Source organism: Brachyhypopomus gauderio, chromosome 21 (assembly GCF_052324685.1).
Source record: "Brachyhypopomus gauderio isolate BG-103 chromosome 21, BGAUD_0.2, whole genome shotgun sequence".
NCBI classification, from domain to species: domain Eukaryota; kingdom Metazoa; phylum Chordata; class Actinopteri; order Gymnotiformes; family Hypopomidae; genus Brachyhypopomus; species Brachyhypopomus gauderio.
The window spans coordinates 45,238-59,059 of NC_135231.1; the positions used below are offsets into that span (position 1 = coordinate 45,238).

Sequence of the window (13,822 nt, forward strand, 5' to 3'; positions counted from 1 at the left end):
TGCACGTCCTCGCGAATCGACAGCACGCGAGGCCCTCACGTACGGGCGGAGCCACAGCGATGACGTCATTTTCGCTGCGCGGACTCTCGTGCCGCTCGCCGCGTCAAGCTTAATGCAGCTGGAAGGTGATGTCATCATGATGTGTTTAATATATTATTTTCACAGTAAAAAAACATAGCATGTGGTTACAGTAAACAAACCTATGACCTGATATAGTTACCATATAGCAGGAGATTTTTGTGATCGCTATATAATATACATTATGTAAACATTATGTAGCGCTGAGAGAGATTGAAGCCAAGTTTGCCTGATCTTGTTTGAAGGTCAACGTGGCAGAAGGCGAAGGCCGTAGACGGAGAAACATCTGTCCTGTTCTTCAACCGTTCTCTGCTCCCATATGGAAAAGCAATCAGAATCAGAATCGCCTTTATTGTCACTATAATTTACAATGAAATTTGATTCTACTCCAAAGGTGCTTGCCAGTAAAGTAGATACACACACAATATAAAACATACTCTATAAATTGAGGTAGTGCTGCATATACATGTTTCTTCTCCCTCTCCGCACATTTGTTTCCCATTTATCGCTATCTAGTGACAGAAACCCTGGCAATAAATACTGGAACCCGGTCTGATATCCACTTGATAAATTCTTTACGTCTTGTGTGATATTCTGCATAGCTAATTGATTGTAGCAGTGGTGCTACAGTGGTGCAAAACTCTGCAGTGCATCCTAATGAGGGGTAATTCACTTGTAATATTAGATTGTGCAGTGGCCAAAATATATTGTGGAAATAATAACTTCTTGGGTTAACTACTCAGCCACACAATGAGGACAAAGAAAGGTAATGTCACTCATTCTACATAGTTTTGGCAGAGCAAGCAGGGCCTTTTGTTTGCTGCTAATCATTTTCATTTCTTTAGTTTGGGTGAAAAAGCCCGAGCCAGCATAAACAGCAAGTACACCTGTTCTAGCAGAGGACGTAAGAATTGAGAGTTTTAGCACAGTGTTAGTGTACTGTATGGAAAGCTGAGCATTCATTGTTTTGCTTCACGACTTTGAAGACAGCAGCCTTTTCAGGTTGACTAGCAAAGTGTGAACACGTAAGACCAAACATCTTGGCCAAGTATAAAAGGGAGTGCAACAAAAAACAAGGGAGAGACATACTACCCATGATGGTTTGGCTGTAAATCTCACTGTGTTTTGGGAGGGAATCTCCTAAACCCTCTGAGGTCTGTGATGGCATACATATGCCTGTGGAGGCAGAGCCGACCCTGACCAATGTAGTGCCCTAGGCGAGATTTTGTTTGGCGCCCACTACATCATCAATCATCTGGTTGTTACACTCACACATACACTGCAAAGCTTTATGTTTTTGATAAATATTTTTTTATTTTAGAAGAAAACAACAGTAAAACAGTAAAATCAGTATTAAAGAAACAAATAAAACCAAATGAATTATAAATATTACAGTATAACAATAAATATATTGCTCAAAATATTTTAAAACTATTTTAGATAAAGTAGTGCAGAGAACAACTCTTAAATATTATTAATAAATAAATATTGGTGTAGTGAGGTGGAGGGATATGATGGTGTAAATATGAATAATAAATAAATATTGGTGTGCTGAGGTGGAGGGATATGATGGTGTAAATATTAATAATAAATAAATATTGGTGTAGTGAGATGGAGGGATATGATGGTGTAAATATTAATAATAAATAAATATTGGTGTAGTGAGGTGGAGGGATATGATGGTGTAAATATTAATAATAAATAAATATTGGTGTAGTGAGGTGGAGGGATATGATGGTGTAAATATTAATAATAAATAAATATTGGTGTAGTGAGGTGGAGGGATATGATGGTGTAAATATTAATAATAAATGAATATTGGTGTAGTGAGGTGGAGGGATATGATGGTGTAAATATGAATAATAAATAAATATTGGTGTAGTGAGGTGGAGGGATATGATGGTGTAAATATTAATAATAAATAAATATTGGTGTAGTGAGGTGGAGGGATATGATGGTGTAAATATTAATAATAAATAAATATTGGTGTAGTGAGGTGGAGGGATATGATGGTGTAAATATTAATAATAAATGAATATTGGTGTAGTGAGGTGGAGGGATATGATGGTGTAAATATGAATAATAAATAAATATTGGTGTAGTGAGGTGGAGGGATATGATGGTGTAAATATGAATAATAAATAAATATTGGTGTAGTGAGGTGGAGGGATATGATGGTGTAAATATGAATAATAAATAAATATTGGTGTAGTGAGGTGGAGGGATATGATGGTGTAAATATGAATAATAAATAAATATTGGTGTAGTGAGGTGGAGGGATATGATGGTGTAAATATTAATAATAAATAAATATTGGTGTAGTGAGGTGGAGGGATATGATGGTGTAAATATGAATAATAAATAAATATTGGTGTAGTGAGGTGGAGGGATATGATGGTGTAAATATGAATAATAAATAAATATTGGTGTAGTGAGGTGGAGGGATATGATGGTGTAAATATGAATAATAAATAAATATTGGTGTAGTGAGGTGGAGGGATATGATGGTGTAAATATGAATAATAAATAAATATTGGTGTAGTGAGGTGGAGGGATATGATGGTGTAAATATGAATAATAAATAAATATTGGTGTAGTGAGATATATAAAATAGGATGGGGTACATGTAACTTGGATTTCAAAGCCGTCTTGACAGGTTTATTGCCCCCCAATAAAACTTTATGACCCCAATAAATTTTTATGACCCCTCCCCCTTATCGTGTTCTGTACATTGTGGGGATGAGATCTAATAGTAATTGTTTTTTTTATCAGGAGTCCCTAAATGCTCCTCTTTGAAGTAATATGTGTGTGTGTGTGTGTGTGTGTGTGTATGTGTGTGTGTGTGTGTGAGGGCACGTGTCTATGTGTGTGTGAGGGCCTGTGTGGGATGCCGGAGCGTCTGAGTGGGGCAGCGTGGCAAGGAGGGTGGTGTGAATGGGGAGATCACCGTCTCCATTGTGCTTTAAACTATGTTTGTGTGTGATAGGTAAGAGCGTGGATAGCCCCCCCTAAACAATTGACTCCCACCAATCTAATGTATTAGGGATCATCCTGTGTCTGTAACCAGATAGCGATCCTGTCTTTGATGCGCGTGTGTGTGTGTGTGTCCAGGTGTGTGTGTGAGTGAGGGCGCGTGCCTAGGTATGTGAGGGCACGTGCCTATGTGTGTGTGTGTGAGAGCATGTGCCTAGGTGTGTGTGCTATCCAAAATCATATGGTCTTTTGAAGTATGAGCTGTGTCCCCCAAACCAGAGTGTCTCTAATTTAAATTAGTTGATTTTTATCAGAAACATATGGCTGTAGAGAGTCGATTGATCAGGACCATCGTGAGACCCCTTTATCTAAATTAGTTTAGATGGTCTGAGTCATCTTAACGCAATTACCGTTGCAATCACCTGTCTGCATCAACTTCACACAGATAGTGTCTTCTATGGAAAATAAATATATTTTAGATAAGTAAAAGTTTAATTGTCTTAAAATATTTACAACCTAGAAAAGTCTCGTGGATCGGCCGTTATCTTAATCAACTGAGTTCATGCAGATACTCGTTTAATTCATGGGGGAGTGGCTTCTCGCGAACAAAGCAGATTTTTTTACGCGGGATTTCCCCCGTAAAACCTGCGTGGCTTTTCTGTATAAATTCGTTACTAAAAAGCAAAGAGAAGTGTATCTTTTTTCTGCGTTGCCGAGAACTAAAAAGCGCAAGAAAACTATGGCATCTAACAGCGTTAACGGTAAGAAAGATTTTCACTATTTACTTTTATTTTCATTGTAGATGGTCTGATTTATCTTTTTAAAATTTGCAAACAACATTTTATTTATCAATAACCAACCTCTTCCTAAATGCTATGTTTCTCACTATTGTAATATATTGTTGCAGGGGGCGATGATCGTATGGTGTCAGAAGTTGCTCGCGATGCAGCGGGTGAAAGTAAGTATTTTATTTAGCATTTACTTTTTAAACGTTTACTTTTAAAAAAGATTTTAAACGTTTACTTTTTAAAAAGATTTTAGAAGTTCTTTTACAACTGTTCGTGAAGGGGTAGTGGGGGGTGTGGTGTGTGTATCGCCCCAGAATGCAATGCGGGGGGCTGGGTGATAGGCGGGGTTTTGGGGGGTGCCTTAGTGTGATTTAAACTCGACGCGCGTTTCTCTTCAAAACAGCTCTATGCAATTGCCCGTGTTCCTGCGGACCGCTTTCAAGACGTCGTAAGTTAATTTACACATCGCAAAAAATGTACTTAGTTTTTTCGATTACTGAGAGCATTTTGTATTTTATTTACAGCTATAGTGTTTGGAGAATCTAGCGTGGTGAGGCCGGTGGCAATAGTGACGCCCAGAATTCGTTTAACCCTGCAAGTAACTAGTAAGTAGAGAGAAAATAATTATTTTTAATTATCAGTGATTTATGTTGTTAACTGTAATGAACATTTTACATATTTTCTTCATTAGATACGCCTGTTGAAGAAGAACCATCCGACGAGGGTAATATTTCGGATATTAATATCGATCCCGAGCAGGAGGGTTACGGGGCTCCGGATAATATCGAGGAATACGACGCAGGGTACACGCCTCCCGATAAGATTTAAAAAAACAAAAAACTAATTTTATTTTAACTTTTACGTGGAATAATCGAAACTCATTTCTTTTATGTTTTGTTTTCAGCATCGGACTCCGAAGACGGATATACACCGAGTCACCCTACGTGATTCTTTTGGGGAGTGTAGAGGAGTACCCTACCGAACTTTTTATTCATTTCATGCAAGCCAAGGACGCTGTGGTTTTCGCTTTGGAGGACCTGGGTTTTAGTGAACGGAACGGACCATCTGAAGCGTTATCGGGGGAGCTACACCGCAGTTTGTTCGCAACTATACGCCTTGTTCAGGAGTTTTGGCGCATCATTGATCACATTCACACGCGGTAGGCTCGAGCTTATTACCTCTTGTGTTTGTTTTTTTCTGAGTTTTTTATTTTAATCTTATCCTTGTTAGCAACATGTCTGAAGAATCCAACTATGTAAATACTGATTTAATCAATGTTGTAAATGAATTACCGAATGTAATACTGCCTGCTACAAACCACCGGGGTTTTGATGAACCGCGTAGCGTGCCTGATGAGTTGGATCTAATCAACCAGAGTTTGCTCAGTTTACAGAATAGTGTTGTAAATGCACCGTTTGATGTCTTTGACGAAATAAATCAGAATTTGATGACAATGGATGTTGAGAATAATATTGTTTCTAGTTGTGATTTTTCTTTGGGTCAAAGTTTAAATGTTGACGCTGATGAGGGTTGTTCTAATTGGACAGCAACCCGGTCTTTGCATGGTACACTAAATGAGACCGCTAACTACACAGAAATATTGTCGGATACACCCGTAGCTATTAGCCCCAGTTATAATGAGGCAGATTCCTTCGAATGTGTTGAGGAGCTGTCAGATATTTTAAATGATATTGACGGGGGTACCGGCTGATCTCTCCAGCGATAACAGCTTGTTTGACCAAATTGAGCGCATGCTTGACAGTATTGAGGAGGCCGAGTTGATTAGCAACGAGCCTAACGCTCAGCAGAGTGGGTGTGGCTCTAGTTCAGCAGATTCTGACACCCGTATGGTGAAGAGACCGCGTTTTAATAACACCGAGCTTCGTAGAGCTATAAATTTTTCGGCTCTGCTACAAAACGTCGATAGCTTTGCTGAATTTTTTGTAATGGTTTTGGAACAGCTAGAGGGGTTGTTGGCCGAAGCTAACCCCTTAATTTCTGCCGGTGATGCGATTACTGTAGCAATACGTGGTGATACGATCGATGTGGGGTCACGTGTACCTGTAGTCAATGGCAGGGTAGAAATGGATCATTTTCTGGCATTATTTGAAAATGCAATTTAAAGTAAAGTTGAAATATTATCGGATGATACATTAGAAATCGTTATTCAAATTGTTCATGCCCCCAGAGGCGGAGCCGGAAGGAAGCATAAATTAGCTGATCTGCTGGAATCAGAAATTGTTTGTAAAAAGTTAAGAGTTGTATGTTTTCCATAACCGGAATAACTTGTGTTTTGCATTATGTGTAGTGCAGTTATTGAATCCAGAAATGAACATTGTAGACGTGGAGGCGTCGGCTAACAATTTACAGCGTGATGTTGGTCTAACTGCTGAGTATATGGTTAGTTTTGCTGATATACCTTTGTTTGAACAGCATCTGGGGTGTAAAATTGTGGTTCTGTATCGTGACAGGTCAAAGAAAGGATACAGTTTTTTTCAAACCAGCGAGTTACCTCATGATAGAACGATCTTCATATATCTGCAAAAGAATCATTATTACGGTGTAAAGAATGTCAAGGCCTTGTTGGGTAGTGAATATTTTTGTAAATTCTGCTATGCTACATACAGTCGTAAAATGGGTCATAAATGTGTTTACCACTGTAATGTTTGTCTTGACGCTGAATGCTACAAACGTAGTGAGGATAAGTTAACTCGATGCATGGACTGTCAAAGGTTGTGTAGGTCACGTTATTGTTATGACGCGCACAAACGACAGATGGGTTCTGTGGAGGGTAGTAGCTTGTGTAGCAGAGCGTTTTACTGCCGTAACTGTAACAAGGTGTTTGACATACCATTATCAGGCCGCATGAAACATAAGTGTGCGGAGCCGCGTTGTAAGCTCTGTGGCGAGACAATTGATTCGTCACATGATCACCAGTGCTTCATTCAACCACTGCCTGTGAAAGAGCCTTGTGAAAAGCTCATCTTTTATGATTTCGAATGCCACCAAGAAACGGGTAAACATGTCGCTAACTTCATCTGCTGTATGGATTTTAAAGGAGATACGTGGACTGCTGCTGGAGAGGTTTGTGTGAAGCATTTCTTCACTAGGTTTAGAAATAAGAAATTTTCAGGGTACACGTTCGTAGTTCATAATGCTAAAGGGTACGACTCGTATTTGTTGCTCAACTATCTCGTCAAGCAGGGGGTTACTCCCACTATCATTGCGCAGGGCAGCAAGGTGATGTGCTTTACCGATGATGCATTCAATCAGAGGTTTATTGACAGCCTGTGTTTTCTGCCTATGAGGCTGGCAGCCATGCCGCGTGCGATGGGGTTCGCGACAGAAATCAAAGGGCATTTTCCCCACAGATTTAATATTCCTGAAAATCAAGGGTATGTGGGGCCTTACCCCGCCCCCGAATTCTACGATGTTGACTACATGTTGAGGAAAGACAGAGACGAGTTTTACCGCTGGTATGAGACTGTAAAAGATGGTGTCTTTGATTTTGCTAAAGAGATAGAATTGTACTGTGTAAACGACGTGAAGATTTTGAGAAATGCATGCATGATCTTCAGACGGGAAATCTTAGACAACTCAAACGTTGATCCGTTTAGCTGCATCACTATAGCTAGCGTGTGTTTAAAAATTTTCAGAACTCGCTTTTTAGCTAGGAACACCGTGGCCATTCCTCCTTTGGACCTGTGTATAAATAGACAGAAGACGTTTTCTACACCCGCTATTCAGTGGCTAGAATTCTTAATGCGTAGCCAGAACATTCACATACAACACGCTCTCAATGGTGGTGAAGTATGGTTCGGCAGATACGCGGTAGATGGTTATTATGAGGCAGGAGATGGGTCAGGAAATGTCTTTGAATTCTTAGGATGTTTTTATCACGGATGTTCAAAGTGTTTCGCGCCACACGTCCAACACCCCTTATACAAAGACATGTCTTACGGGGAGGTGAGAGAGAGAACACAGGACAGAATCCAATACCTGAAACACACCCATAAGGTACAGGTGACTGTATTGTGGGAGCATGAGTGGTTGGTAATGAGAAAATCTGATGATGTTGTGAAATGCTTTCTGAAATCATTCGACATACCAGAACGGCTGAACCCACGTGATGCGCTGTTTGGTGGTAGGACGAACGCACTCCACCTCCACTATGTGGCACAGCCGGGCGAGAAGATCGAGTATTACGATTTCACCTCACTTTATCCGTTTGTGAATAAGACAAAAACATATCCCGTGGGGCACCCAACGATCATTTTTAAAGACTTTGAACCGTTGGAGAATTACTTTGGCATTTTCAGAATCAAAGTGCTTCCCCCTAGAGGTCTGTGGATGCCTGTCCTGCCATTCCGTGTGGGGGGGAAGTTGTTGTTTCCTCTCTGTAGAGAATGCGTGATCGCAGGGATGTCAAATTGCCAGCACAGTGATGCTGAACGGGCTCTAACCAGTACGTGGTCGAGCATAGAAGTTTTGAAAGCTCTGGAGCTGGGGTATACAGTTATCAGAATTTTTGAAGTGTGGCACTTCCCGGCAAGCTCTTCAGAACTCTTTTCGGGGTACATCAAGATGTTTTTAAAAACAAAACAGGAGAGCTCAGGCTACCCGGCATGGGTCAAGAACGGTGATGACGAACGCGAGTACATACGTCTGTACAGCCAGCGTGAAGGCATCGTGTTGCAGCCTGAAAATATTACCCAAAACCCTGCTAAGAGATCTGTGGCAAAGCTGGCTCTGAATTCTCTTTGGGGTAAGCTATGCCAGAGAGCTGACAGATTAAACACTACCCTTGTTTCAGAGCCTGAAGCATTTTTACAGTTCATGTTCTCTGAAATGTATAATGTCAGCAACTTCACATTTGTGACAGACGATGTGGCGATGATTCAGTGGCGATATGCCGATCAGAGATGTTTGGATCCTGGTAATTCAAATGTTTTTATAGGTCTTTTTACCACTGCCTATGCCCGGTTGGAGCTCTATAATGTAATGGAGAAGCTTCAGAGGCGCGTGCTGTACACAGACACTGACTATCGTTTTTGTCTCTCGCGATGGTGACTCTAAACCTATGCTCGGAGATTTCTTAGGCGATCTTACTAGCGAGTTGGCAGATGGTGATCATATTGTGGAGTTTGTGAGCGGCGGTCCAAAGACCTACGGGTACCGCACGGCTCAAGGCCAGACGTTGTTGAAAGTTAAGGGGATCACATTAAATTACAACACCAGTAAAATAGTTAACCTGAAATCTCTTACGGATCTGGTTGATACGCATGTTAAAGATCCGAGTCAATCAAAAGAGCTCATGACATCACGAAACCAGATATGGCGAGATAAAAACGGTTTTCACTTAAGAAATAAACCATTATTGAAAAGATTCAGAGTCGTGTATGATAAGCGCGTGCTTCTGTCTGATTTCTCCACTGTGCCTTATGGTTTTTGACATCTCTAGCGGTCCTCAGTGTGTGGTAGGTGTGTTTAACTATTTAAGGCTGGTGGTAGGGAGAAACCCCGGTGTGTTTAATATATTTTTATTTTTTATTTTAATTATTTTTAATTGTTATTGTTTTGTTCTCTTTTCTGTACATTATTGTGTATATCTGTAAATATGAATCACTGTGATGGTTTTGATGTTAGGTTACAACATCCTTTTTCATGCATTGTAAGTGGGCCTAGCAATAGCGGGAAATCTTTTTTTATTAAAACATTGTTAGATAATTGTGCTGTGACATGTACACATGTTCCTGATAACATTGTTTGGTGTTACAGTTGCTGGCAGCCGCTGTATGATGATTTGCTGAAAAAATTAAATATTAATTTCATCGAAGGTATTCCAGCATCTCTGTGTGACGATGCGCTATTCCCTGTTGAGAAGATTAACTGGTTAATTATTGATGATCTGATGGAAACGGCGTCGAAAACTCCTGAGATTCAGAGGGCGTTTACAAAGTATATTCATCACAGGAATTTAAGCGTACTTTATCTGGTGCAAAATTTGTTTTATCAAGGAAAGGCAACAAGAACTATTAGTTTAAACACTAATTATATGGTTCTTTTTAAAAATCCGAGGGATAAACTCCAAATTAGTATACTGGCGCGACAGATGTACCCGAATAACACCAAATATTTTATGGAATGTTTTCTTGACGCCACGTGCCGACCATACGGGTATTTATTTATTGATCTCAAAGCGCCAACCCCAGAAGAGCTACGTCTCAGATCCGGTTTGTTCTCCTGGGAGAACCCCGCCGTTTATATCGCTAAGAAAAAAACATCTAAGATCTAAATCATGTCTGCTAGATTAAGGAAGCAACTCCCTGCGCTAAAAACCCTTTATCACGCGACGCAGAAGCAGAGACGCGATATTCTTCACTCGGCATCCGACGAGCTCATTTTATGCCTATGTGAAATAGCTTTAAATCTCTTGAAGGGGAAGATTCCTCTAACATCTCAACAGTATAGAAAATTTAAAACCAAGAAAAAGATTATTAAACTATTTGCTAATAAAAAAGGATCAATTATCAACAAGCGCCGGGCCGTTAACCAGACTGGGGGTTTTCTTCTGCCGCTATTAAGCGTCGCCATTCCGTTCATAAGTAGTTTACTGACATCCCAAGGTTAAATAATGGAGACCGCGGAAAAAATGTATCTGGTATCTTCGCAGCAGATTGAGAAAATTAAAAATGCATCCTCAGGAAAAGAAGGTATCAAGCAGGCGGTTGAAAATGAGATTGATGTTGCTATTCGCCGTATTCTAACGAGAACAGATCTTGACGGGTATGAAAAAGCGAAATTATATGCCTCCACGCTTCAAAGATATCTAAATATCGCTAAGCAAAACGATTCAGAGACCTTACGTCTAACATTGATCAAACCTCAGGAGACGAGCGGTGATGATGTGCATACCGTCGCCGCCCCAGTTAGCGAGGATCGTGGAGGTGAGGGTTTGGTAGCAGAGATTATTAATAACGTGTCCGGCAGGAATAAACAAAAGGCAGCATACGTTATGGATAAATTTTCAAAGTCAGCGGGTCTCACTGCATGGAATGAAAATGGCGAGTTTATTTTCAAGGGCAATACCGTTGAGGGGTCGCATATGCTAGACCTGATAAAGAATTTAACCGCTTCACATAGCGTTGCGGATGAAAAGAGACCTCTAGGATGGGGCGAGTTTCTACAAGCCGCAGCGATCTTAAATCTCCCTGTTCATCCCTAATGTTGAAGTGCGGCGTAAAATTTCTATATTAAAGACTAAAAATAGACGTGGTACACCAGCATTTACAATCACCACTCCACCACCTAAGCACCCGACAACGTCTGAGATTTTTAAACCGCCATCTTTAGACAGTTCATCGTGGCTTTCTTATTAATTCATGTAAAGAATGACTCTGTAATGTTTTATTATGCTTTTTATTCTAATAAAATTCATTTATTACATAATCAGTTGAGTATTTTTTTTATAATTGGTACACATATTACGTGAGTTAACACCTTGTATGCATGCGGTTGTACATGTCTTTTTGTTTAATCGGGGGTAAATTTTTTTCACATAAGAGACAACCATGGCATCATTTCTTTTCAAATCATCATTATACATAGATACAATTTCAGTAAACGATTTTCCTTTAGCTCTGTTAAGTAAGAAAAACACGCAGTGTTGCCCACAACACATAGAATCATCACTCTGAACCTGCACAGAGTTATATTTGACCTCATCGCAGTTTTTATGCAGAAAACTGGTAATGCTGCGAGGGAAAAGCGGGTAGCTTGGAGAGTTACCGTATGAATCAAAAAATTCTCCAGAATGATCCTCATTCAGGTAAATGGCTAGCCAATGCTCGCCAGGCATATGACTCGGGTGTGTGTTGACTATCATTAAACATGGGAAATTAAGTTTATAGGTCGGTAATTGATCAGCGGGTACAACACCGTAAAAACTTCTGCTCACGCCGCGACAGCTTCTCATGAGAAGCGTTAGTTGATTTGTATTCATCACTGATAATCAATTAGCACATTCCTACGGTTATTAATTTCAATAACGGCGTCGAATGCAGCGTAAACTATCAGCGTCACGGTACGGGGCAGCGACTGACGGAACCTAAGTTCCAGACGTAAATTTCCAGATTTTATCAATGACAGATGAGATCCACAGTTCTCATCAGGAGCCAGATTAAATGCGAATAGTGTATACCCGTTGGCATATTCTTGTCTATTTATAGCCAAAGCCTGATCTTTCAAATGCTTGCCAGAAGCCTGTACAAGCGAGTGATATTCTCGGGCAATATTACCATTAAGGAAATTCGGCTGGAAAGGTTTTGATGGGATTTGTACACCATCGATATACAGAGCAGCAAACTCTGTGTCATAATGTTTAAAATTAAATGGGTTTTTCACATAACTCCCGCTAAAGGCGTCATTGTCACACATAGCAAAAATTATACTTTTAGGTAAAGGACCTAGGAACAGATTTTCTTGGGCACATACACGGCTTCCTACAGGTAGGCTAAATGACTTCATACATACACGCTCCATAGGGAATTTTGCGGTGGTGTTTAAAAGAGCACGTGCGTGTCCCAGTTTTACAGCGGGTGAAACGGCCACTTTCTTCACAAAAAGAGATGCTGATAAAAGTTTTATGGTATAATTCATATTCCCTTCTCTCGTGAGACAGAATTCATCTTTACTACGGATCATTTTAACCCGGATATCCACCCCATTCAGTAAAAGCTTCTCCTGGAAGAAAATATCTGAATGTATGGGCCCTATCATATCGAATGTATTGCTACGAGCACTAAACTCAGCTCTTTCTTTAAGTCCCTCATTACGACCGCTCGGTGCTGAAACATCTAATTGTCCACGTGTGTCTTTTGCAAACAAGCCGGCTGTGAACTGTGTACGTAGAGGTCCCATACCGTAATTCAACAGACACTCAAACATTGCTCTGTATGGATATGTGTTGCTAGACTGTGTTATTAGTCTATCGCCGAGCATAACGTCCACTTGCGAAAATAAGGATGCCACTGGGTAGTTAACGCAGCCTACCTCAGCGCCCGGATCAATATCTGAGCCGTCATCGTTAGTGATCTTGCATCTCAAATAAATGTATGAATTATTTAGATCAATGTAATCAGAGCCATTCCCGGCGATAAAAAATTCTATAGGTGTGGAATCCGTCAACGCTGACAGAGGGGGTATCTCTACAATGGTGTATTTTTCAATGCTTGTTTGTGTGTACGGTAGCGCAAAAATATCTAGCTCACTCTTCACACACTCGGCTGAAAGACCATGTAAAAACGCCATATTTTAAAATATATCACCCCTCTTTCTCTTCTTCTGTCCCGATGATGATGATGAGCAGCGGTTCTTACTCCTGCGCCTACATGAATTAGTACTGGCATTCGATTTAGAAGCCGCGCGTTCTGGGGGGCGTGTCGTCGTCCAGGAGGTCTTTTCCTCTTCGAAAGAGATGCGAGTCCTGACCCCTCCTGACTAGGGGGGCGTGTCTGATAGTTCATGACGTTAGAAACTACATCACCCACAATGCCTTTCGCCGCAGTTTTAAGGTGTGGTTTTGCAATATCGAATCCGCGTTTAATAATGGGTAGTGCTCTTCTGAATAATCCTCTAAGCACACCCCCTAGCCCTTTCCCGTACATGACTGGACTTCCGCTAAAGCCTGGCAGGCCACAACCTGCCTGCTGAGCATAATAATCGATATAGCTTTGCGCGTCAGCGTAGTCGTTATCGTACATTCTTACAGACCAAAATAATGTTTAACAGGTCTAAAATGAAGTTTAACTACAAACTTCCCGTATCTGAACGGTATATGAACGTTTTGATCGTTTTTAACTTCAACAATTATGTCACTTATCAGATGTTTGGTGACAGCTACGTAGTGTGGCCTGTCAAACGTGAATGTGACGATCTCGTTATTATCCCCCGTTATATGTACCATCCTCAGAAGAGGCACGAAG

General features: G+C 40.5%; 1 protein-coding gene across 4 annotated transcripts; it reads left to right on the top strand.

Moving 5' to 3' along the window:
* The first annotated feature begins 2,594 nt into the window (after positions 1 to 2,594).
* LOC143485207 (uncharacterized) lies at positions 2,595 to 9,650 on the top strand. 4 transcript variants are annotated; one of them, XM_076984547.1, is made up of 5 exons: positions 2,595 to 4,009; positions 4,243 to 4,287; positions 4,364 to 4,444; positions 4,531 to 4,642; positions 4,744 to 9,650. In XM_076984547.1, the coding sequence occupies exon 5, from the start codon at positions 6,168 to 6,170 to the stop codon at positions 8,907 to 8,909; it is 2,742 nt and encodes a 913-aa protein (XP_076840662.1). In that variant the 5' UTR covers positions 2,595 to 4,009; positions 4,243 to 4,287; positions 4,364 to 4,444; positions 4,531 to 4,642; positions 4,744 to 6,167; the 3' UTR covers positions 8,910 to 9,650. The 4 variants fall into 4 exon arrangements, with proteins under 4 accessions (XP_076840662.1, XP_076840665.1, XP_076840664.1 ...); XM_076984550.1 differs by having other exon boundaries at positions 4,744 to 6,746; XM_076984549.1 differs by having other exon boundaries at positions 3,990 to 4,009; positions 4,243 to 4,444.
* The last annotated feature ends 4,172 nt before the right edge of the window (positions 9,651 to 13,822 follow it).